General features: G+C 44.5%; 3 protein-coding genes across 8 annotated transcripts in view; 1 reads left to right on the top strand and 2 right to left on the bottom strand.

Moving 5' to 3' along the window:
* Positions 1-5,964, bottom strand: part of LOC128890862 (phosphatidylinositol 3-kinase regulatory subunit alpha) — a 33,873-nt gene extending 27,909 nt beyond the window's left edge. The window contains exons 1-6 of one of the 3 annotated variants that reach the window (XM_054149788.1): positions 5,222-5,964; positions 4,740-4,812; positions 3,937-4,313; positions 3,742-3,855; positions 3,574-3,663; positions 3,436-3,483 (exon numbers count right to left, since the gene is read on the bottom strand). In XM_054149788.1, coding sequence (XP_054005763.1) covers positions 3,436-3,483; positions 3,574-3,663; positions 3,742-3,826 — 223 coding nt within the window. In that variant the 5' untranslated portion in view covers positions 3,827-3,855; positions 3,937-4,313; positions 4,740-4,812; positions 5,222-5,964. Of the gene's footprint in view, positions 1-3,435; positions 3,484-3,573; positions 3,664-3,741; positions 3,856-3,936; positions 4,314-4,739; positions 4,813-5,221 lie in introns of those variants that run through there. The other 2 variants (XM_054149790.1, XM_054149794.1) reach the window with 2 other exon arrangements.
* Positions 5,965-6,088: 124 nt separating this feature from the next.
* Positions 6,089-8,579, top strand: LOC128890876 (armadillo repeat-containing protein 6 homolog). The gene is made up of 5 exons (XM_054149848.1): positions 6,089-6,341; positions 6,810-7,141; positions 7,219-7,514; positions 7,599-7,864; positions 7,974-8,579. Exons 1-5 carry the CDS (start codon positions 6,225-6,227, stop codon positions 8,343-8,345), a joined length of 1,383 nt encoding a protein of 460 aa, XP_054005823.1. The 5' UTR covers positions 6,089-6,224; the 3' UTR covers positions 8,346-8,579.
* Positions 8,580-10,230: 1,651 nt separating this feature from the next.
* LOC128890867 (ADAMTS-like protein 4) overlaps positions 10,231-24,330 on the bottom strand; it is a 32,954-nt gene continuing 18,854 nt past the window's right edge. For all 4 annotated transcript variants that reach the window (XM_054149812.1, XM_054149811.1, XM_054149809.1 and 1 more), the window contains exons 3-19: positions 20,363-20,438; positions 18,024-18,175; positions 16,990-17,092; positions 16,470-16,572; positions 15,991-16,163; positions 15,456-15,660; positions 15,188-15,354; positions 14,908-15,013; positions 14,656-14,728; positions 14,261-14,469; positions 13,579-13,711; positions 13,249-13,498; positions 12,885-13,061; positions 12,652-12,816; positions 12,366-12,542; positions 12,113-12,278; positions 10,231-12,018 (exon numbers count right to left, since the gene is read on the bottom strand). In XM_054149812.1, the coding sequence (XP_054005787.1) occupies positions 11,903-12,018; positions 12,113-12,278; positions 12,366-12,542; positions 12,652-12,816; positions 12,885-13,061; positions 13,249-13,498; positions 13,579-13,711; positions 14,261-14,469; positions 14,656-14,728; positions 14,908-15,013; positions 15,188-15,354; positions 15,456-15,660; positions 15,991-16,163; positions 16,470-16,572; positions 16,990-17,092; positions 18,024-18,175; positions 20,363-20,438 (2,551 nt within the window). In that variant the 3' untranslated portion in view covers positions 10,231-11,902. The remainder of the gene's footprint in view (positions 12,019-12,112; positions 12,279-12,365; positions 12,543-12,651; positions 12,817-12,884; positions 13,062-13,248; positions 13,499-13,578; positions 13,712-14,260; positions 14,470-14,655; positions 14,729-14,907; positions 15,014-15,187; positions 15,355-15,455; positions 15,661-15,990; positions 16,164-16,469; positions 16,573-16,989; positions 17,093-18,023; positions 18,176-20,362; positions 20,439-24,330) is intronic.

The following is a 24,330-nucleotide window of genomic DNA, read 5'->3' as shown; positions in this document are numbered from 1 at the left end:
TCCCTCGTACAAGATTTACAGAGGGAAAATTCGTGTCGAATTCCGATCGGTCCATTTTCTTGTTATACTTGGAAAAATCTACAAATCTAAGCTAAAAAAGAAGCGAACTTGTCCGCAAACCGATATTTCAACTTCGTATCCCCTGCGTTCCCCTATGCGGACACCCTGAAATTCTCTCCGTAAGTTTAACCGGATGATACATCGTATCGTAGAGCTCCAGCGGCTCCGAGAGGCTTCCGTTCGACGGTCAAAGTGCATACGACGAATGGGTCGTGTAAACGGAACGGACGAGGGGGTGATGTCGAGGTCGTTCGGATCGAAATTATTCAATTAAGGTCACAGGCTATGGAACAGCGCTATCGGGCCCTAACATCGAGCGACAAACTCAGAAAAGACTTTCCCTCGATCGATTCGATTTTTTTCGCGGTAGAGGAACCGCTGCTCGAAAACGAGCCGTCGTTCGATGGAGACCGTCGTGACGCTATCGAAAGTGCATCGTACCTTTAGCGCATAGCGATGCGTCGAGGTTGCACGCCGGCGAGAAAATACGGAAGTTAATGCTCCCTCGGCGATAAGAATGTGCAGGGCGTTCTACAGAGACGAATCGAATACCAATCAGACGATGCGGAGAGAAGGTCCGAGTACCTTGCGAATAACGAGCTATAAAATATCGTTGGCGTTCGAGACAAAGCGTAAGTCCGCGAAATCGAGGCCTCGGCGACGACATCGGAAACATAGGAAGGAAAAGAGTCTTCCTACGTTCCGAAGGAGCAATGCACGACTCGTCGTCCGACAAGGCTAAAAAGTGGAAAAACTCGTGCGTCTGTCTCGGTAACGAGAGAGCGGGAGGAAAAAGAGGAAAAGAGAAAGATGGGGAAAGCCGGAAATTGTGGAAAAAAGGGGGAAAGCAACGGAAGGGCAGAAGCGCTTGCGCGACGAGCTCGTTTCCATGGCTTCGTTCGTTTCACGTAGCAACAGGAGGACTTTTGACCCCGTTCGATTGTCCTTCGAAACAGCTCGGTGCCTCATCGTTTTCTCCCGTTCTGTCGGCCGAGAGAGGTGAAACGCATCGTTGAACCGCACTTAGGCATCACTCTCCTACAAGTTTATCGCGTATATCGTCTTCGATTAAACTCTCCAGCGACGAATGATCGCTGGAAATTTTTGCTACGAGAATCGTACACTATTACGAAAGAAGATACCGCGGTCGAGAAGAGCAAAAGGGATCGTTTAACGCGCGTTTTGAATTTCGCGCCCGCCGTGGTAGGCACGTCGATCTCCGCCCCCTCCCAAAAACACGCTGGTACCATAATGCCGATGAATTTCGAAAGCGATGATTACGAATGACGCACGAGTTTAATTTTACTAACGGATCGATGAGCGAAGAAAGCCACGATACCCGAAACGTGGCCCGAGTGATATGAAAATAATTCCAAGACCATCCGGTGCCCCTGAATTCGAATGATTACTAAAACATTCGTCGACGACGACGGAAAAGGAGGGCTACTATCTCGATCGCTTCCTTAGGTAACGATCGATACATTTGCAAATAAGCGCACCGCGATAGCGATCACGGAAAAGAAACCGCGCGGAATCGCAATTTTCCCAGAGATTAATTTAGCTCGATCCCGAGCTATTTCTCCGAGGAAAAGCTGCAACATTTTCCGATGGATTTCAAGCTGAACGCAGACCGCACATTCGTGCTCTCTGCCAAATTACGATCAGCTGTTTTAGCATAAATCACAGCCAGCGCGAACGAAATTCCATTTTCGACGACGAGAAGGAAATAGTTTTTCAAATTCTTCGGCTCTTTGTTCCGCCGCTCCGAAACGAATGCTTTTTAACCGTGGTTGAAAGAGTCGCGGATATTCGGCTTTTTTTGTTGTACAAACTTTCGAAAGGATAACCAGGGAACGGTGACCGTGTTCGCCCGGTCCGAATCGGGACGGACGTAGGTCATGGAAGGGTGCGTGTCCAAAAGCGTGTCTTAGGGACAAAGAGAACCCGTTTTATATCGTGCCGCGGGACGGCCGTTGTCGTTCCATCACTTTTTTCACTGCATCGCAACGACAAAGTCATCGATTCCGACGCGATGCGAGCTAGGTCACGTAGGCGTGCAGCTTGACGGCGTCGTTAGGCGTTAGGCGTTCTGCGTAATCGAATGCACCGATTCTCAAGGATTATTCAGCGGGGGACCCTCGGCCCGTCGGCCGCGCGATCACGCCGGGAGTTTGAAGCGCCTCAACTCGCCAAGGAGCGCGTAAAACGGCCATTATTACACGTAAGCGAGAGATTACATCAATCGTATCACGGTTTTCGCCCTTTCGTACGATCTCACGATGAACAAACCGGTAAACGACTGAAAAACCGTCTACGCAAGCGCCGCGCACTGCCGGTAGTTTCCTTTTTCGTAAGTAATTTCGTGTGCACAGTTACCGGGTATAGGATATTTGGCCAAATACGCGCGGATACACGCCGACAACGATCCGACGAACGGTTCCTACCTCTCTGCTCGCTAATTCTGTATCTTCCACGTATTTAGACTTGCCGTGTCTATATCCGGCATACGCGCTCGCCGAAGATCCGCAAATTATTATCTCGTCGCAAGGAGACCGGTCCAGTACCATCGTTGCGTTACAATAAAAAGCGATCCAAAGATATATCGATATCGGAGAATCCGAGAAAATACTAATTAACTCGTGAAGACGAACGACGCGATGGGTAGGGCTCGATATTTGGTTAGCAATCGTTAAGTATATGGAATTCAATTGTAAGAAAAAAGAAAGTAAATTCCAGGTAAACGATAAATTTGTAGGAACGTTAAAGAGTATGAATCGTGTATGTAAAAACTCACTGATCGAGGTTGGACGACTGCTCGGAAAGTTCCCCAAATGAAACGATATAGGAGCGACGTTTCGCGGAGTTGAGACGTCCCTGGATCATACGATGGTAAGCCTCGATGGTGGGGAGCAAGAGGGATAGGAGAGGGTTGTGAGTTTCAGAAAAGAAACTGCCGGACGAGCTGGAAACGAACGGGACGAACGGTGAAGGGGGACACGATAGCACGCCACTTGAAATCACCGCGACTGCATGTGTTACTATGCTACGGTGCCGCCCTCGTTGGTGAACGTGGAAACGTTCGTGTACCGTGCTGTTAGGGGTTCGCAACTTGTGTCAAAAGAGGGCGTTCTACCACATTATTTTTTCGCAGTCGGTATCGTACCGCAACGCGCAAACTTTGATTTTGATAAAAACGCGATAACCGTATCGATTTCGAAAGACTTTGAAAAAATGGTCGTTCGTGTTCGGTCACACTTTACGCATTCGAATGCTAATATATCGCATTACTTTCTAAAACGGATCTACATAAGACACGAACGATTATCGCGAACTAATCCTGAAATATATATCGATAAATGTATCAAAGAAACTCACCCTTGCATTTGACCCCCACTTTTCCAGTGCCCCAAACATAATCTTCACCTGTAACATAAAATATGAAAGCAAATATTATGCATGGTAGAAATGAACTTCGCATCGTAAAGATACACGACGTTGTAATGAAATACTTACAATGTTTACAAAGAATAGGAGTTAAAAAATATACATCTACGAGGACATGGTCGTTCTTTGATTCCGTGCTCGAAGAATCAGTTACATATGCTATAATAAAAAAATACGATAAATTAGTTAACGTACTCTATGTTTTTAATTTCTTAGTTATAGTACATTATTAAGTACCAAATGGCCCATTGCTGAGAGTTACGTAAGACGACTCTTCTTCGGTACGAGTGTCCAAGTACGGTGATAAATTTCCTTTCAGCATTAGGAATTCCTCGCGTGTACCTTTAACGTCTGGAAAGAAAGTAGTCGTTGTAGAAATTGAGTCGTAAAAATTGCAAGTTTTGATCCTTAGATGCGTGCAAAATTCCTCACCGGTACGAAGTATTCGTCTTGGTTCTTTCGATGCTCGCGTAAAAAGAGCACCGTTTCTTATTTCTTCGTATAGAGCGTCGTCCAAAGTTCGTTACGAAACAATTGCGTTAACGTATTACTTTCTTCATGGAAAAATATATTAGGATTAACTCATTTGTCAGTCGTACATGGTATGTAAACATGAGTAATTTCGCACAACGCTATAATCACAGAACATAATCTCTTCCGATAGTTGCGCATCCTCTTTGAAGGCTTAAAACATTTATGTTGCTTTTCATGTACCGCAGTGTGTGTCAGAATGGACTTTTATTCGATACTCTGCATATTCTATACGAGAGTATTCGTAACTGTTTGAGCATCGTTTAAAAAGCTGATTTCTACCAAAGATAGAAGAACACTATATAATTACTATTCGCTTTCTTGCAACTAATTTGATTTCTTTCGTTGACTATATCGACCGGCACCACAATTATCAAGAACTTATGGTAACTCTTGTTTAAGGCTACTCGCATGTATACACAGATTTATGTTTTATGTAAAAATCTTGTTTGGTAAATATATATATATATATAAATATAAATATATATATATATATATATACTTATGTATATGCATATAAAGCAATATATGCAAAGATAATCTGCGATGATTTTTCAAGCATCTGCTTTTCTGAACATATAAAATTATTCAAAGTAACTTGATATGAACACAATGATAATTAGCCATGCATAATAATGCAATGCATCATGATTGTATCATTCTGTTTTATATTTCTTTCGTGGTGATCCACTGCTTAAATGTACCTTTTCCTTCGTTTGGATATTTATTTCATGTCGTTTCATATCCACTCTCACCTTTTAGAGGCTATCGCAATTCCTACAACATACAAACGAATCTTTTATAATTCATTTGTTGTTTAACCGTTCAATAGATTCTAGGTATCTACGATATATATCGACTCGTTGATTTTTCTAACCCGAGATATCGCATTGAAAAACACAATAGATTTCAAACCACGAACGGTACAACGTATACCGTCTAAAATATATCGCGATAAACTGTTAAAAGTACAAGTAGTTCATAATACGTTATTTATAGAATTTTACGCTACTCTCGATAAAGGAAAAAGAATAATAAAGAGGCATCGTACGTGAATCCAAATGAGTGACGCGAACAACTCACGCGTCGCATAGACCTGTCGATAGGTTTTCTTCGATATAATATCGCGGTTGCACGAAACCTTTTTACTTCGTTTTTTTTTTTTTCTTTTGTAAAATAGACTTACGAGTATCGCAGAAGTACATTTTGATCGCAGGGAGACGTTATGTACGCGTAAAATTGTATAGCACACGCCTCTGATAACGAATTGTGAAACGACACGCGGGTGGGGTAAATAATAGAAAAATCACGCCGCTTGGATTCTCACAAAACATTCACTTTGCACAAGAAACACAAAGATCGAAAGAATTTCAGAGAAAATTAAACTTTTCACAAAAAAGAAACTGGACGTCGAGAATTGATATTGACGAGAATACGAGAATCGAGAGTTGACTAAATACTTTCGCGACTCAACTTTACGTGGAAACGCTACCTTTGCGCTTCGGCACATCGAATCCTTGAGCTTTCAAGCTTCGGACGCCAGCGAAAGAATAAGAAATCTTGGAAAGATTGAAAGGTAAGTGACAAAGAATTGTTTCTCTCGGTCGCAACACGAACGAACACGGTTAGGCCAGGCGAAGCAGCCGAGGGCGCTGCGGTTGGTCATTGCTTACGTTTTATCAGGATAAGAAACTTACTATTTCATAAATATTTTTAATCTCCCTTTTTTCTGCTATACATCTATTAATATAGTTCAAATATCTTTTTTTTTTCTACAAATTTTCATATCCTCTGTACATGAATTTTGCGCTACTAATAAGTCAAATAATCGGAGACAACGATAATCGTAGAAAATAGTTTACTATAAATTCAATATCAATTCTGCAAGTAATTAATTTACTTCTTTTATATTTATATCGTTAAAACAAGAGCATAATGTAGTGTAACGAAAGAAATAAGAGCATTAAAATAAATATAGTGAGAAAATAAAAATGATGCGTTAGGGATCACCCTTAAGACCATCCCCTCCCATGTTCGTTTCGTTTCCAATAGGTGTATTACAGAACGCGATTAGATTGACATTTGTCTTTTTGTTTTCACGTGGATGAGACATACCGTTTTCTTGTAAGACAGCATTCATTTCCTAATATAGAAATCTAGGACACGGTGAACAAAGAAACAGTGTTATCATGGTTCGCGTAATTAGTCAAGAAACCTACGATGAAGTCGTCAACGAGAATATAGAGCAATTTTCGATGACTCCCGAAGAAGCTGTAGAAGATGCTATTAAACAATTCGAAGCACAGGTACTCCAATTTGTTTGCCTCAGTTTTCCTGACTTAAACATTTCTGAAAAATGACATTTTGTTGGTTAACGATGTCACATTAAGCTTTACTGCTTGTTACTTGAAGATATTTGGAACATTTTTAGTGTCATTTTATACGTAGATATTTTTTGAAATATAATTTTCTCAAATTATAATTTGTCTATTACGTCAAATGTACGCTGGTTACTCTAAAAATTATGTGTATTTCGTAATAACACATTACAGATCGTATCATCTAGGATAAAAATTATCCTGATTTTTGTACCATATGAAAATTATTAATCCTACCGGAATAATAATTTGCCACAGATATAAAACAATATTCAGTTAAATATATTATATATTTAAAATTACGATGCGAAAGAATATCGGAATTCAAATAATCTAGACCACCTTACGTAAGTGCACGCAATGCCATGGTTGTTTTTATCAACTCTATTTTTATAGGGTGTAGACTTGAGTAACATCATGAAAGATTTAATACTCAACAATGACAATGAATTGATAACATCTTATCTGAGTCAACTTAATATAGCCATAGAGGATAAGAATTATGGAAATGTTCCTCAAACGTTAGACAAGTTAAGAAATGAATTAGACAAAGATATTGCGTACAGAGTATACGCAGGTAAAAAAGGAGGATACGATACTTTAATAAAGTTAATGAAATCTTGCCCTAATAATAGTTTGGTAATAAGGTCTGCATTGAAGGCCATTACCTCATTGATGAATGGTAATCCAGACTTATTAAACGACGAGGGAGTGGCATTGCAAATATAGTGAGAAGTTATTAATAGTTACAATTAAATGTAATAGTTAATTATTAGTTTCTTTTATGCATTATCCTATTCATTAGCATTTTAGATAGATATACCGACATTCCAACGTTACAATATCTTTTGCACTGGATCAGAGAATGTTGTATAAAACACGAGCAAAATAGACAAAGTATTTTCAACGCAGATATTTTTAATAAACTTAAAAAAATATTAATTCGAGATAACGCGACCGGACCTGAATTACGAGATGCTTGCGCTGTAATTAGAGCTCTCGTGTTAGACGACGACATTAGGCACGAATATGGGAAGTCTCACGAACATGCAACTGTTATAGCAAAAGGAGCCCTTAATGTTTTGACTGGGTTAATGCCAAGTAAATAGTTGTCGTTTATCGTATTATACGAAACGGTCGATGCAATCGCTAGAAAATTCTAACGAATACATTTCTTGGATGCAGGATTTAAAAAAGATAAAGGAGTCGTAGGAGATTTAATGATAACACTAGCTGCGTTAATCGTGAGAAATGAATTCTGTCAAGAGGTAGAGGATGCAGGAGGACTGAAATTTGTTGTAGACATTATGATCGATTATCCAGATTCGGAAAAATTGAATTGGCAGGCTTTGAAATTATTAAAAGCTCTCGCTGGGAACGACAGCGTGAAATCGCATATCGTAACGTCCGGCTGCAGCCCTATAATTGTTTCAGCTATCAGTAGACTCAAAGTAAGTTTGAATTGGTGTGAGACTTTCTTTTTAAAGCCATGTCGACTGGTATTTTCGCTATTATACATGGAAAGACAATTTTGCTATACAAACATTGATCATACCATAGGGCTCGGAATGCGTAGTGACTGCTGGACTTGCATGCATTTCTGCATTAACATTGAGGTGTCCCTCAAATGCTGGTGTGTTTTACGACTGTGGAGCGCCGCTTGTAATTATAGATGCGATGAAAGCTTATTCTAAAAGTTTGAGTGTGTTGAAGCAAGCTGCTTGGGCCATTCGAAATATGTCTGTAAGAAATAAAGCAGAATGTCAAGAATTTATTGCGTATGGCGTAGAAGGTGTCTTGAGGAATGTTCTTCAGCTACACGGCCCTAAACTCGAAAGCGACGTGAACGCAGCCTTGAGGGATCTAGGATTGAAAGTAGAACTGAAAGAGAGATGGACCGGAAAGGGTGTTTCCATGGACAACACCAATTAATCGCCACGATGTTTCTATGGCAATGTACCAGACATTTTTATGTACTTCGCTTACACGTGACAAATAAATGTCCGAAAATAACGAGTAACGATAGTATTTTCTTGTAGTATAATTTACGTTAATAGCTTGAACGAGAAGACATATTGTTTTTTTTTTTTATATATATCGCTGTATATTTATATGTTGTATATTATTATAGATTTATAATAAACTTTTACCTTTAATACGACGAAAAATGTTACTAGTTATCCAGAGTCACATAAAACATCCATTTAGTTAATCGTTTCGACGATATATTGTTTGTTTTAAAAAATCAAGCTTTCGTATTTATATTTTCACATTGAGCAGATACACGAAGTCTTATTTGTCAACGCACAAATAATAGTTGCACCTTGTAAGCGAAGATTCGATTTAATTCTCCAGCAAAGTATAAGCTCAACATCGATTTACAATTTTTTCTTGAGCAAGTCAGGTGTTCGATATAACGGCTCGGCTACACTTAACAGTTTACGTTATATGTACCTTAAACACGTAACATCGATTCATGGTGTACAATGTTGAGCCTTTTTTTTTTATCAGTCTATACTCTCCACTTTTCTTTTACATGTCTCTACTTTAGAGGTACACTGAAAAATGTTAGCCTTACGTAGATTTACCAGGAATTTTAAGGTATTTAATTCGAAATACCCTAAATTACACGTAAACGATTCAAAGCTGCGCTTGAAACCGCGCCAGTTCTTGTATCGTTACGTATGTCGTTAGCTATTCTTCGTTGTACTTTACTTTTGCGAGAGACTACGATTGTATCACAGTCTTTGACGATTGTATCACATACGCTGACGAGTACGGTAACGTTGTCTCGAGCGAATGTGATAATACGATAAACAGACTATTATTCACACAAAGACGAGAAGCTAGACGCGAGATGCTTTGGTATCAACAAAGATTTGCGGTAGAGATTACTATATTTGCTTTCACAAGTTGTGGCATGCTTACAGATAAAGAAATCGCGTAAAGAAAATATATATGCATGTACGTACTCAAGAAAGGGACCGCGGAGGTGCAAAAACAACGTTCACAGAACAAAGATTCGCCACGTGTCTATCGTACTCGGACCTGAGATTGAGTTCGATTCGCGAAACTGATTAATCTACAAGAAAATCGAGTACAATGCTTGAGTAAATACATATATCGTGAAGTGCAGATAATGTTTGTATCTCTTCGAAACGCATGCCTCGGCCGCGACATATTTCTTCGAGATTAAGTTCTTTTCAATGTCGTCCGACTGCTTCTTTCTTTCTTATCCTTACAACGCGGACCAGCACTCGCTATCCATTTGAATAACACATTGTGGGGGGATGCCCTTCGCCGAGACACATAAATACATTTACAATTCGTGGTGCACGTCACAGCCATAAACAGTGATACTCGATTAATTATCGGTACATAATACAATCGTAGGTAGGTACCTGCATGACCGTGATCGAAAACTCTTGTCGAGCAAGTTTTTCCAAATTGATAGAAAAATGATTGCTAACAGTTAGCCTTCTAGTTAGAGGTTTCGGAACGAAGGAACTCTTTTTACACGTTTGTAATATATGTAGACGAGGCGTCCCATTTCAATGTGTCGATAGATTGATTTTTGGAGCCGAATAACCGAACACGTGGGGACCTGAAGAAAAAATCTCGTCAAACAAAATCTAACGAATTGAAAAATAAAATCACAGTCGATCGAAATTATCGTAACATATCGTAAGATTGTAACGCTACGACAAATAAAGATTTCTATCCACTAAAATGATCCAGGAGTCGGCACTTACCTGATGAAAACTACGTCCGTATAAAGTAACAAAAAAAAAAAAAAAAAAGAAAAAAAAAGAAAAGATAGAAGGAGAACGGAAAGTTTATTGAAACAAATTTTTGTAATTGTAAACAGAAATCGAAACAGCTTCTCGAGAGATACGAGGCGGATCGAAATACGGTAGGTATTCGCAGATTTCCTTGGAGTTCGAGAAGGCAAACCGGAATGCGATTTAATTGACACCGAGGATTGATTGCCAGCGCAATTTTCACGATTGACCGTTAGGATGTTATTTGTTTAAATTTAATCTACACCCCTTGCAAAGGTCCTCGCAGACTCGTCGATTCATAAAAGTTAAAGGGTATAGTAGGGTGTTTCCGCCGTACGTTGTCAGGGATTCGATTCTACGCATACATTTTACTTTGTCGATGACTTACTACGGGGACGAGTGTACATTTGATTCGACAGCATCGTTGTAACTATCGTTATTTGCTTTACGTACGGGCTATTAATAATTTTTACACGTCGAATATTCATACTACCACAGGCTACATTCTCTAACGCGTGTTGGTCGTTTTACAAAAAGAAAACATAATAAAGAAGTGAACCCGGTATTTCCGGTTGAAGGTTATCGTACTATCCGCATCGTGGATGGATTCGTTAATAAGTCAGGCTCGTAAATCAAAATCGCCGGATTTGCTTGGCTCGATATGTTAATTAAATGCTCGATAACGGAAATTGCCCACGGCTACATCTATCGTCTACCCGTCGATACGGGCTCGGGAACGATAAATAACGTTCTGGAACTAAACAGACTACCTATCGAAGTACATACACCGAGAATGCAGCTGGATCGATCGATTCATTTTTTTTTTTTCTTTTTTTTTTTTCAGCGACAACTCCAGACAGCATTTTCATTCGCTCCGCCCGAGCCCGTTTCATTTCGCGTGTTTATGCTAGCGATGGGACCAAGACCTCTCAGCTATGGTCGAATAAAAATCAGTTCGCCGCTCAAAGTCGCTCCTTTCATCGCGAATTCAGAGATATATCGTGCATGTGCAGCTCTATGCAACTATAGGAATTGTTAGGTACGGTAAATCGGGAATCGAATAAAATTGAATTCGGGGGAATAAAGTTCTGCTGTACTCGATTAGCGACTTTGCTGGAATAACGCGAGGATCGGATCGGTACCATCGTTAAGTTAACACAGACTTGTCGCGACAAAAATTCGCAGGTTTATCTATGTAGGTTCGCCACGCAGATATGTTGATACATTTACGCGCTAATACGTATTCTCTCTCTTTTCATCTCGCGTTAACGATGCACGGCATCGTTTCGATGCGTTCCCTTTCTAACGCGTTCGATTAGATACTTGGTCTACTTCAAACGACTAGCGTGCTTTCGTTTTGCTACTCCGTTTCTCGGGTTAACGTTCGAAGGGAATTAAATAACTATTCTCCCGTAATCTGTCGCGAGGGAGCTAGACGATCAAAGAAATAAAGCTACACGGGGGTTTAGATACTCGGTAATTGTGTTAAATAAACTTGTACGTAATACGGTCGTCTCTTTGTAACAGTCTTGGGTACCGGACGCGATTCTTCCGTTCCAACGGACGATCGCGTTACATTAACTAAGGAAGAGCTACGAGTTTAATCGAACGCAAAGAGACGGCGGTGACCGTGGTGGGTTGAAACCTGCCCCGACTCGGACCTAACCCGGTTAAGCGGGGTTAGATTCGACGTCGCCCATCGGCCGATTACTCGCGGCAACGGCAACACGAATACTTGTAGTACTTTATTCGACACAGGCCATTCTTCACGACCAGCACGCAGTTTGGATGTTTGTCGACACACTCGGACGTCTCGTAGGCTTCTGAAAATCGTGCAAAATGGATCACATCGTTAAAAAGTTACGACGAAAAGTTACGAGTTAAAAAGTAATCACGAATTTGAACGATTTCCCTCACTTTTCGGCGATTTGCTAGGCAACGGGATATCCTTCTCGCAAGATTCCAAACTGCATTGTTGTTGGTCGATCGGTTTTGCAGCTTCTACGCAATTCGAGTCGCCGACGCCCTCGAGGATGCAGCGAACCAATCTGGTTTTTACGCCGGTGCCACACGTCGTCGAACACTGAAAGTGGCGTTAGTATTTATACCGGGGGGAGATTGAAAAAGTCACGGTCCCTCGCATGATCATAAATTCGTGTATGCGATTTACCTTCGACCAGTCCGAGGTAAACCATTCCGGTGTGCACGCGGACACTACGCACGCTTGCTCGGTTGCTGGCCTCGAATCGTTGCAACCATTCGCTGGTAACACGACGAATTCGTTGTTCGTCCTTGCGACGCAAAGGACTTCTCGATACTGGACACCCATTCCGCAAGACACGGAGCACTGAAACCATACAAGGTGCAAAACGTCTGGAACTGACACGAACAAATAAAATATCCCATCGTTCGTAGCGAGATAGTCTATTCCGGCTGTTCGATAAATCGATACTAACGATTGTCCATGGACCGGTGAACCACTTGGCCCTATCGCAGTTCGCTCCTTTACCGTAACACTGCCTCTCGGTTTCCGGTTTGTCTTTGGGATTACAAAACAGCTCGCTGCCGTCGGCGCACGCTACTCGTCTCGTTTCGACTCCGTTGCCGCATTCGGCAGAGCACTAATTGCGAAAGAAATGATAAAACGCGTCAGAAACGAGAATCTTGATAGAAACGAAACACTGTTTACCTTGGACGACCAATCCGAGTACAGCCAGGGTGCCCGTTGCTCCGCGTTGTTGCTCGTGCAAGGCGCGGATACGCAAACTTTCCGAGACTCTGGTTTCTTTAACAAAGAACAGGACTTGCCAGGCGTGATGCACGTCACCGTTCGATTTCGTACCCCCTCTCCGCACGTCACCGAGCACTGAAATCACAAGAACGTAAGATCTTTACGCGAAAAAAAAAAAAATAAATAAATAAAGTGTATCCGGTTTAAGAAGAAACGCATATCTCCGTCGAGTGGAAATGCTTGAAAGTGCTCACTCGAGTAAAGGGAAGCGTCAACGGCACTCTACGACTATTTGTATCGATAAAAAAAAAGCTCCACTTACCGGGCCCCAAGCTCCGACGTCCCATCTGGGTGTGTCGTGTTGCGAGTGCATGTGCCTTAATTCCGGACTGCTCGTGCAAGCCGGTTTCGTGCAAGCCTCCACGGTCCTCAGGTCTGGTGGTTGGACACACGCACCGGCAGCTACTCGCATCGTTAGGTTCGCATTTAATTCCTGTACGCACTCCAATTTTCGTGTTCTCGTTCCAGTACCGCAGCTGGCCGAGCACTCGCTCCACGGTTCCGCCCTCCATCTGTAACAACATTTGCGCTCGTCGTTGACTCGTACACGCTAATTTCCGAGTAACACTCGAATCGCGGGGAGACGGATTACCTGGCCAGACATGGGTAATCGTTGCAACGCAACGGAGGCGGCTGCTGGGGCTTTCCCACGTTGCGGCAACGTCTTTCGTTCACGATCATTTCATTGTTCACGCGAACACACTTGAAAATCGCTTTCTGGATCCCTGCAAGCAGTACGTAGATAATAAGAACGAGAAGGGAATTAGGGAGGCACTGACAGTCGAGACAACGTTATCTCTGGTTGCCCGTATGAGCTGTCGATCTAAATCTAGATGAAAGGAATCGTCAAACAATGACCGTGTGCAACATTCTTCCATCGGAGACGAACGGGGAACGACGCGTGGAAAATAACAACGTGGGACGATCACGGATGTGGGGCTTCCTGCTAATAAATTTCGTGAATTGGTATGGAACTTCCGTGGTGGCAACAAGCAAATCGAGCTTCGTAATCTCACGGCTCTCCGAACCCGACGATAATACCGAAACGAACGCGTCTCGACCGGCTTCCCACGCGCGACTCGATTGCAGGGCGCCGCGGCTGTTTCTCCGCTTGCTCCAAGGACGAATTTCAATTGTCTGCACGCTTTTTCTCCTAATTGTTCGTCTGATTACTATGCCCGAAAAATTGAGGCTACGACTCGAGAACCGTGGGTTTGCAGCACCGATCGCAACCGAACGAGAAACTGGGTAAATGTATTAGTTTGAAAAATTACCTCCTCCGCACTCCTTGGAGCAAGGAGTCAATCCGAACATCTTCCAACCAAATTTCAGTCGCTTTCTCTTTTTGGCCTTCGACTTCGGCTGATCGCCGGCCATCACAGTGGTCGGTGGATGCTTCATCTCCTCTTTTGGTGCTCTGTCGCGCGACAGCGGTCCATTCTTGTCGCGATTCCTCGATGATAGATCGTTTTTTCGGTCGTATCTGAAAAAGCAACGAAACTGTACGAACGCGAATCGCGACTGTCAACGCGCGGTTCTCGTTTTCCAGCTGTCCAAAGAGAAAAGCTTTCTTGTCGTAATATCGTCTATTTTTAGAACGCTTTACAATTTCACTCGAGGGAATCAATTACGTTAAGAAAGCAAGCAATAGACGCTCGGGTATATTTACATTCTGGTCGTGGGTATCGTCAGAGCGACGCGGGAATCCGAATCGGGAATTTCGTTGCCACGATCCACGGATCCTGCAACAAAGAGGGAGACGGTAATAAATCACTTCGCTGTTCGCGCGTTTCCCATTTGTATGTGAGTAACGAGTCGGCCATAAAGCGCGTTGCATAAGAACTGCGCACAGATATTCCGAAGACAATCGCACTTTGAAAAATGCATTCGATTAAGCGGCCTACCGGCTGAAAACGGTTACCTGTCGCGAAAAGCGGTGGGGCTATCATCGCCCTTCCGTTGGTGGTCTCCTTTAACGGCAGCATATACTTGTAGAGCACTCCGGGGTTCATTTCCTGCGCCAGGATCTGAAGGAACAATTAGGATATAATACCGTTCGACGATGTACGACGGGTAAAATACAATGAGGACCGAGTCGAGAGAAGCGTCTCTCGATGGCGCGAACAGCAAAAAAAGAAAGAAACGTCGTTCCAATAAATTCTCGAAGGGGTCAGATATCAGAGGCGTGTTTATGGGCGTACCTCTAAATGCAAAGAATCGTTCAGTGGCCCGGTTGCCAAGATGCACTCCACGCGGCTTCTGTCACCCCTCTGGTATGTTAATGTCGCGCCAGCCGCTTTATAAGTGCCGCTTGGACTATATGCCAACGGTCCATTCAGGATGTAACTACCGTTGCTGTCTCTTAACGCTAAACAGATCAGATTGTTCGTTGGAAGAAACGTTTCCTTCTAGCTCCCGGTGCGCGTATACATATACGTAGCACATTTAGCTTCCCGCTCCATCGCGTACCTAAGAAGTTGCTACTGAAACGAAGTTCGGAGATGTTGAGAGACACAGCTCCCTTCGGTATGGTGGTCACGGGTTGATGACCCCTCGGCAGGATTGGTTCCATAAAAATACCCTCGTACAGACGACAACCTTTACCCTGACCACCGCAGACACCACAAGCATCCGTCGTTACGCCAGATCCTACCACACCGTCGCAACCTACAGGCTGCAAGAAAACCCTTTCAAAATGACTTACACGTCGACGTGCAAACTGTCGCTGCTTATCCGTTTCGCGGCAAAACACCGTATCGATCGAAAGTGTGAAAAGACTCGGCGACGACCGACCGACAGAGTTAACGGACTTGTAAAAGAACGGATACGAGACAATGGAGGAAAAAGGAAGAATTAGAGGTACAAAAAAAAAGGGTCCGGCGATCGTGATCGAACAAGGCTCAATTAAAATCTATAAAACCGTGAAAAGGTCGCGGATCAATTTCGATGATCGTATCGACGTAGAAACCGCGATCAATTTCCGCCGTGTTGCGGAGGATCGTACCTTGCATTGTCCGGCGACACAGAGCCATCGGTCTGTGCGTTCCATAGAAATTCCCGCATTATGTCCACGAAGATTCGGAGCGTCGCAGGGTGTGCCATCCATTACTGCCGATTCAAGCGTTGCGTAAAAACGTTCGCCGACAGCACGGCAATTGAGCGCGCAAGAGTTTGGAGCTGGCCAACAATAATTGCGGTTAAGAACGCACGGTAGCCTTTTGGGGAACGGCCGTGATACGTTCGATCGAGAACGAGAGAAGAAACTTACTGCACCGTTCGTACCGATAAAGTACAAAATAATACAGTATTTAAGTAATTCCCGTTTATTTGCCAACGAATAAAAACGGACGTTTCTTTCCATCGCTTTTCCCGCGCGTCTTCAAATTTTTCAATTAGTGTCAGACGTGTCTCGACAATTAAAACGTCACGCTGTATCATCGACGGGATTTCAAGACTCGAGGAACTAAAGTGGCTTTAACTTACCGTCCAGGAACGGAACCCAATCGTAGCTCTCGCCCTTGTAGTTTCTTCCGTTATACTTGGCGCATTGTTCCGCCCGCAAATCCTCCGGGAAGTTTGGACATTTCTATCGCGAGTAACGTCTTAATTAAACTCGAGGTAATTAAAGATGGACTGGTGAGAAAGCTTGTAAACTCGCTGCCGCTGCGAGCGTGCAAGTCGATTACGATGTGGTTATCCGCGCCGGAGTATGAACGAGACAACGAGCGATCACGGTGTCTTTAACCCTATAAAGGGGTCCGATTAACCCCAACTAGAATCCAGACATAGAGCAAAGTCGTCCATTACGAGCAAGGCTTTAACTCCACGAGTGGTGATTACTCCTATGAATTTTAACACTTTCGGTAAGGAAGAGCTGTCACCGAGTCCGATTCGACAAGTCCACCGTGGCTCGTCGACCAAGTACAAATGTTAACCTACCACGCGTCGCGACAAAACGCAAAGTCGTAAACGTTTACCGGCGCTGGACGCTGTGTTGATTTACCTGCGTGTTGCATGTGTGGTATCTCTTGTACGTGCCGATGCAAATGGGTCGCGAGCTGCTTGTGCCGTTCCCCAAGATAATACTCCTCTTCCTCAAAAGTTTCCTGAAACAGTTCGTTCGCGATGATTTTCGTTGAGCGCGATCAACGTCGAGTGGTTTGTCGCCGCAACGATCAGACTGGCGGAGCATCGGTGACTATTACCACTGCCGTTGCTACGAGGCAACGAGCCATTCGGTAGTTTCGATCGACTCGTAGAAAACACCGTACGCGAATCAACGTTTCGATTTATAACTCTCGAATGCCACGCGACAACCGTTTATTATTTCCAACGTAGAAAAAGAATTTCTAACGGTAAGCGGTACGCCTCCGTTTCAACGTTGACTCGGGGATCCTCCGATAAATCTTGCGAAAAGCCACGCAATCGCGCAGGTAGCGTTACGAACGTGTAAATGTCAGCGACGATAACACGTTTCGGGGTCGAAGAGGAGTGCTGACGCGAGTCGTATCGACGCCGGAGCGTGTAATCTTCCCCTGCTACCGATCAGCAATTTGCTCGATACTTACCGTTCTCTGCTCGCGCACGGCAGCTGACGCGAACACACGTCCGGGAATCTCGGGATCCGTCGGGATCGATCGATCGCGGAACGGAGAACTCGCGTAAAGCGACGGCAATGGCGGAAATTGTCTACAAAATTCTGAGGGCCAAGTTCACCGCGTGTAGGTGTTCCTTGGACCGTTCGACGAAACCGTGGAACGGTTGCTCGCGGCCTTTAATCGCGAGAAACGTTAACGGTACCGTGGAACGTGCGATTATTCGATGATGCATTACTCGGCTTTGCGTTTTGCCAATCGAGTCACGATTTGAAACGATTACTCGTTAGTCGTTTCCTATCCGATAGCTCGAATCGCGTCTTCCTTTTTCGGCGGTTTTGTTTGCCGCGATGCGAGATCGAATGTTAGCTATCGACAGGTCACGTCTCTCTTCTTTTTCTTAACGAATAACACGATAGCCACGAAAACACGTTTTACTCACTGATATGGTACGCATTCGCGAGACTGGGATTGGATACCCGTGCCGCAAGTCCTAGAACACTCGCTCCAAGAACTCCACGGGCCCCACGTTCCTCTAATGCGATTGTCCCGTCCGAAACCGAACTGTGTCTTCTCCCGTAGCATATGGTACACCTGAAAAATATTTCAGTCGCGTCTCGATCACACGATCGTTTGAGGCTTGTCGATCAGGTTCCGTTGATTCACACGCGGCGTGTCGGCGAGATTTGCGAGCAGTTTTCGAATTACCCGTCGAAGCTTCGTTACGTGCGAGCAGGTCATTATTCATCGTCGCGCGTAGAGAATTCGGGATATTATGTAATTAATTTCATTAGATGTTCCTTCAGTCGTTAGGATTAATCAATCAAGGGGCAGCGAACAAAAATGTCGGACGATAATCAAATGGACGGCGTTCGTATTGTAATCCAGCCGCGTTAATTATAAAAGAGAAACGCTACCAGCTGGATATCGCCGGATACAGACCGATTGTTCGATACTCGATATCTAGCACTTCCGCGAATGGGACTCTAATTAAACCACTCGTGACGCGACATCGCTGATCGTCGATCGTCGAGGTAATTAATTAAAAGACGGATACGTTCCGACGTTATCGGGAATATACTCGCGCTTCGGCGTGTAAATAATTGTTGAACAATACACGATCGATTCCGTTACGAAACCTCTCGTTCGCCAAAGGGTTCCCTTGCGTCCAAGTATGGATACGTCGAGCCTGTCAGCCGAGCGCAATGATAAGAACACGGGTTTAAAGACGCGTTCGCGCCTCTAATAGCGCGTTTCGAATTCTAAGCCACGATTGGTTTTAGCACGCCGCGAGCATCGCTAAATTCGAAACTCGAGCTGCTTTCAGAGAGTCGTTAACTTGCAGAACCAGCGTAATACTACTTCCTTAATGTCTGACATTAACTCCGGCCCGTTAATCGCACCGCGCACGAGCTTCTATCATGTACACTGACTGCAACGCGAAAATATTTTATGAAGAGGCAGGCTCTAGCCAGTCAAGCCAACGCGCTAAATAATGGAAGCGCGTTTCAGGATTCTTCTTTCCCCGATGAACAATCTTAATCTCGTTGTTCCGAAATCTGGACGGGATTCTTATGGACGACTCAACGTTCTTGTAACGGTTCGAGAGATGGTAGCAAGCGAGTTGCAGATCACGGTGATTTTTCAAATCCATTGAATTTGTCAGAGTTGTTGGAAACGGATTACCGTCTTCTGGATTACTTCCACGAATCGAATGAGATTCGAGATCGCAAAAGTTCCATGGTACCGCGATCGGATGGAAAACTGCGGCGCTTGTTAGCGGAAGGCGATTAAAAGCGATAGGCCGACCAATCATTACGTTTAACTAGAACGATCGTTTAAACTATGGAAGTTTAATCGACGATAGGCCCCATTATCCTGGTTACGCGAGGTTCAACAGGTTGCCGCGAAATTGTTGATATTCTCTACTCGCCGATGAAACCGGTTGAAACTCCGGGACGAGAAAATCGAAAATCGCGAAAGAATACCAACAGTATCTTCGCGTGGAGCCGTTGTTCGGAGATTGAGAGATCCTTGGTGACTATTGTGCGCGCATGGTTCGTCCAGATGGTTGTACGCGCATAAAAACAGCGTTAACGAGGGACGTGCAGCGTTTCCTCGATTCGAAACGATCGCGCGAGGTCGACAGCGGTATCGCAATATTTTGCAAAGCAAACGATCCATTTAAGCGTAATAGAAACTCGGTTCCAAGGAGCGCGGCGTTGCGCGAACGACACGCCGAGTGTTTGCATTACGCGTTCCTCGTTTGCCGGCCTTGAGAATGCAGTTTGCCCGACTGCAATTTAGGAAGCTCCTCCAGTGTCAATTAATTATCCTTCTCGTGCCACCCAAGAATAACGTCTACGTAATTGCTTATTAATTCTTGTAAGTGGATTAAATTAATATGCACCAACCGGCCGTCCGTTGAGGATAAAATATCTTAATGGACGAGATCGCTGCGATAATGTTATTATGGCCGTAAGTTAACCGGTAAGAAGTTATGTATCAAATTACTCTGAGGATCCAAAGGAGGCTACTTCCTTTAATGAACATATTTCCGCGGGACAGTCGATATTTTACGCGTATCGATGTCTCAGCCCGAGTAATCTTTGACGTTTCTGTAAGCTTGAACAAATCGTAAAAACCCGCGATAACTTTCATGTAGAAACGATAGCTGAAAATTCGAAGACAAAGAGTAAAGACAGTGGAAAAGAAAAATGAAGAGATGGAAGAGAGATGGTTCCGAGGAGCTTGTCCTTGTTGCCTGCGGCTGAAACTTACTTCGATGGGATACTTGTCGGGCACGTGAGTACAGGTGACACTGACCGCGGTGAGCATTGTCAAAGCTAGAATCGATCTGAAACAGAGATTATAGCGATGTCTTAATTAATCTGATGTAATGGAATGCAATTTGTTATCGTCGTTGACGATCTGCGAGTGGTATTCGCGAGCATTCGACGACCGTTCAACCGAGCCAATTATTACCTTATCTCGCGAGCTATCTATCTTTCAACTGGTCTCGTCGGGTTAGACATTTCAAGAATGCGATAATCTTCCACGGATGACTAACGTTGCACGCTGCGACCACGCGAAATATTTACAGCCCCGGGACTGAACAATTATTGTCGTTCATCGCGAGCCCCGTTAATACGTTACTCCTCGTAAACTATCATTAAGGTGATCTATACAAATCCGAATTCGCATTTCTTTAATCGACTTGACCGTTAATAAGCAAATTCCAATCTATAGTCCCATACGAAGCGTACTACTTGGAATTACGATCGAGAATCTACGAGCTACCAAGAATTCCTCTGTAGCTTCGAACCACCGCGATGTTCGCCGCAGCGATTTATGGCGACGGAATTAAAACATTCTGGACAGCGATGAAAATCTGCAAGAACATCATACCCCTTCAAAAGGTACGGGCTTTTTAGAGCGAATTTACGGGAGACGGTAGCCGAGCCATGTGTTCTCGATCATCCAGTCCCTACATCGGTTAATCGTTGCCATAGATTTCAGAATTCCTCGATTTTCATGGCAGAAATCGCGTGCACGCATCTACAGGTCGTAACAGCGTCTAACCGCGGGCGCCAGACTATTTCGCCACGGTAATTATTAAAACTCCATCGTGGTTGGATCTCTGATCGGGAAGGGGAAGCAGATAAGGGAGAGGAGACGTTGTGACGTTGGTTCGAGTAAACTGTGCCACTAACGGCTAATAACGTTTCACTTGTTGCGTTTTCTCGGAAAGCTTAATTAATCATTACGCCCCTGAGCGAGGAGGAGGAAATGAAAGAGAAAGGAGAGGGAGAGAGAAAGGAAGGAGGGGTTGGCAAGATGAAAGAGGAGCCAGGGGAAACAGACCGCCCGCTGCCATTGAAGTAGTCGCATCCTTGTGTGCGTGACACGCATACGCTGTAACGCATAAACGCACATTCGGACAAAATTAGAAAATCCAGCGCATCTTGACACCGAATGGACTGACGATACGCGGTATTATAAAGAGTCACAGATTGCAAAGGTCGATGACACAGGCGATCAGAAAGAATAGAATCTCTGTACTTTGCTAGACACGATACCACGAATTAACAAAGTACTTTGTTATTTAACGAGAACACAGCTAGACTGCGCGCCTCGGTGCATGCGTGCGATGCGACGACGCATCGCACTTGCCGCAACTGCGAGTCAGTCGCTCGAGAGCAATCGTGTCCAGTCGCAACGGCAAACACGTGTTCGTCGGTCCGTTCTTCGCGATGCTAGCAAGACCTCCGTAAACGTCGTGGTATCGTTATTCCTGACCTCGCCAGAAATGAAGAATTTAGAGTGGACATTCCGTGGCATTCCTACGACACGTACGGCAACAATGAGGAAAGGAACTACCTCTGCTTTTATTTGGACAAGTTGCCGAGACTTTCCGAAACTAGGCCACCGCGAATGTCGTCTATACCACTCGCCTTTGACGCGAGGCTTCTAACTGATAACTAACGCATCAATAAATGCGCGTGTTTCTTATCGATCTGTTTTTAACATTGTTGCGATAGTTACGGGTCGAAAATACGACTCTCGCTGCGAGACCTCTCGCTATAAGGTCGATAGGTTCACAAAAACCGTCTAGCATATAACAGCGTGCGAAACACGGTCCGACTGTCGCGTTCTCGCGGGAACGGTATAATTTACTCGATACGTCAAATATTTGCCGGGATTTCGCAGAATCACGCGACTCGTTGAACGATATCAATTCTAACCGGTCCGACGATCCTATAATGATTCCCGTGGGACAACGATGGCGCACGATTAGCGCTCGCTCTCCCGGCAGATATCTCATCGCGACGAGTTAGGGTCACTGAACATGGACCGGAGGGGTATGAATACCAGATTCACAGGGACAAGCACGCGTAAATCTCGCGACCAGCGATAATAAGCGCGGAACGGATGCTATCGATATGGTTGTTAATGCGGCGCCAATTTTGTTGAAAACGAACCTGATTTCGGTGATAAGTACGAGTCTTGTGGTTTTTTCTACCGCGTTAATTCCAATGGCTCTCGCTCGACCGAGCGCTATTAGCGATGAGACAAGAAACAAGAAAGAGTCCTTAGATCGATGTCATTCGCGCGACAATGATTAACGAATGCACGGAATTCCGATTCCGAAACGACGAAGCTACTTTCAAGCATTTTAATGCAGAAGAAGTTGCAGACTCGGAATAAAATCCAGACAAGGTTCGTGACAATAGAATTTTCTCGAAAAAAATGTAAATTGTATCGCGGGGTAGCGAGCCAATGAAGAAAGTTGAGCGAGTAACTTTCCGATCCTTCGCGGAATTCGTTCGATACATCGCTGCGTTTCTGCGGTCGAAAAACGGATAAGAATAATTGGTCGAACGGCGCGTCGCGGGAGGCCGGCGAAATGATTTTAAACCACGGTGGTCCAGAACGGGGATTTTCGTCGCCGGCAGGGGGACTGCGGCCGATACCGATACGTACGCGCTGGACACAAAAAGGAATGACCGTGAAATATGATGCACGATACACGTACGGCATTGTCTCGGTAGGCTGCGAGGATGTTCGGCGTTAACCGAGGGAGACGAGGAAGAAAGTCGCCCTCGGACAATGGGGGCGTGAGTCTCGAATGGCTCCTCTAATGATACCGGAGCACCTCCGATCAGAGGCATATAAATGCGGGCATCCCAGAGAAGCTGCGAACATTCCTGTTTATGCGTGCATTACCACGCACTCGACGTGTTCTCGTTCCTTTTCCACCTCGCCTTTTTCTTCTTTTCGTTCGGAAGAATGCAAGGGTTCGAGGCTAGAGGAATTTACTCTGGAAACCAGGACGAGGACGAGCCGTATAGCCAGTATTCTCGCTGTTATCGTCGAGGATGCAATCCAGGTGTGAATCGCTACTGTATGCCATGTTGTTCCGACGTTGTGCGTTGTTGAACGATGACGAAGCTAGCTGCACCTCGCGGTGTCTCGTTTGGTCCACGGTACAGGGTGCTAACGAAGAAATTCTTGGTACTTGGAGACAAAGGTCTCTTTTTTTTTTTTTTTTGTGAGTTTTTTACGATTTCACAAGAATATCGGAGTTCTCCGACACATTTTACTTGCTCTTACCGAGAGTAATCGTTCCTGTCACGAAACGTGGAATGTTTTGGTACCCACTGAATGTCGAGAAACAAGGTACACGTAGAACAACTCGGGTCCAAGGCGAAAGGTCGACAGCGTCGACGAGTTTCCTGCTCGAGCGAGACCAGAGAAGCGTTTCGCGACGTTGTCGCTGCACCAGAAGGCCGTCATCGTCGGGTTCCGATAACCGAGCTGCTGCGGTTGCTGTTCTTGTGGCTATAAACTCTTGTCCCTCCCTTTCTACCCCCTTTCTTCTTTACAGATTTCTCTCTCCCCAGGAACACTCTTGGCTTAACTTGTAGCCATCTACACGATCGCCTGTCCTTGTTTTCCGCTCGATCGTCGCGTCTTTTATCTCTTGTTCCCCTGATTCATCGCTGCTTCTGCCTTTCATGGCGAGGCCGTACGCGATGTAACCCCCTTCCGTCCTCGCGGGCTCGTCATTCGTCTTCCTCTCGCCTCGTTACACGCGCGGCAACGGCTTTCGCAAACGCCTTCCGCGTGCCTGATACCGTCGAGAGGGTGCCTGGGAAAATCAACAGAGCTTTCTCGTGCTCAGGAAAACTTTTTAGATAAATCTTTTTTTTACCTTGTAAGAACGAACGCGTCGGTAGCCGTGAAAC

The sequence above is a fragment of the Hylaeus anthracinus genome, unplaced genomic scaffold, assembly GCF_026225885.1.
Source record: "Hylaeus anthracinus isolate JK02 unplaced genomic scaffold, UHH_iyHylAnth1.0_haploid 12001, whole genome shotgun sequence".
NCBI lineage: Eukaryota > Metazoa > Arthropoda > Insecta > Hymenoptera > Colletidae > Hylaeus > Hylaeus anthracinus.
This window is presented reverse-complemented; position numbering and strand designations above follow the sequence as displayed.

Bases quoted from the DNA above. Each gene is read 5' to 3' on its own strand.
- LOC128890876 (XM_054149848.1), top strand. From the start codon at position 6,225: ATGGTTCGCGTAATTAGTCAAGAAACCTACGATGAAGTCGTCAACGAG. The intron at 6,342-6,809 runs GTACTCCAATTT...CTATTTTTATAG, and splicing joins TTAAACAATTCGAAGCACAG to GGTGTAGACTTGAGTAACAT. The intron at 7,142-7,218 runs GTGAGAAGTTAT...CCTATTCATTAG, and splicing joins GGAGTGGCATTGCAAATATA to CATTTTAGATAGATATACCG.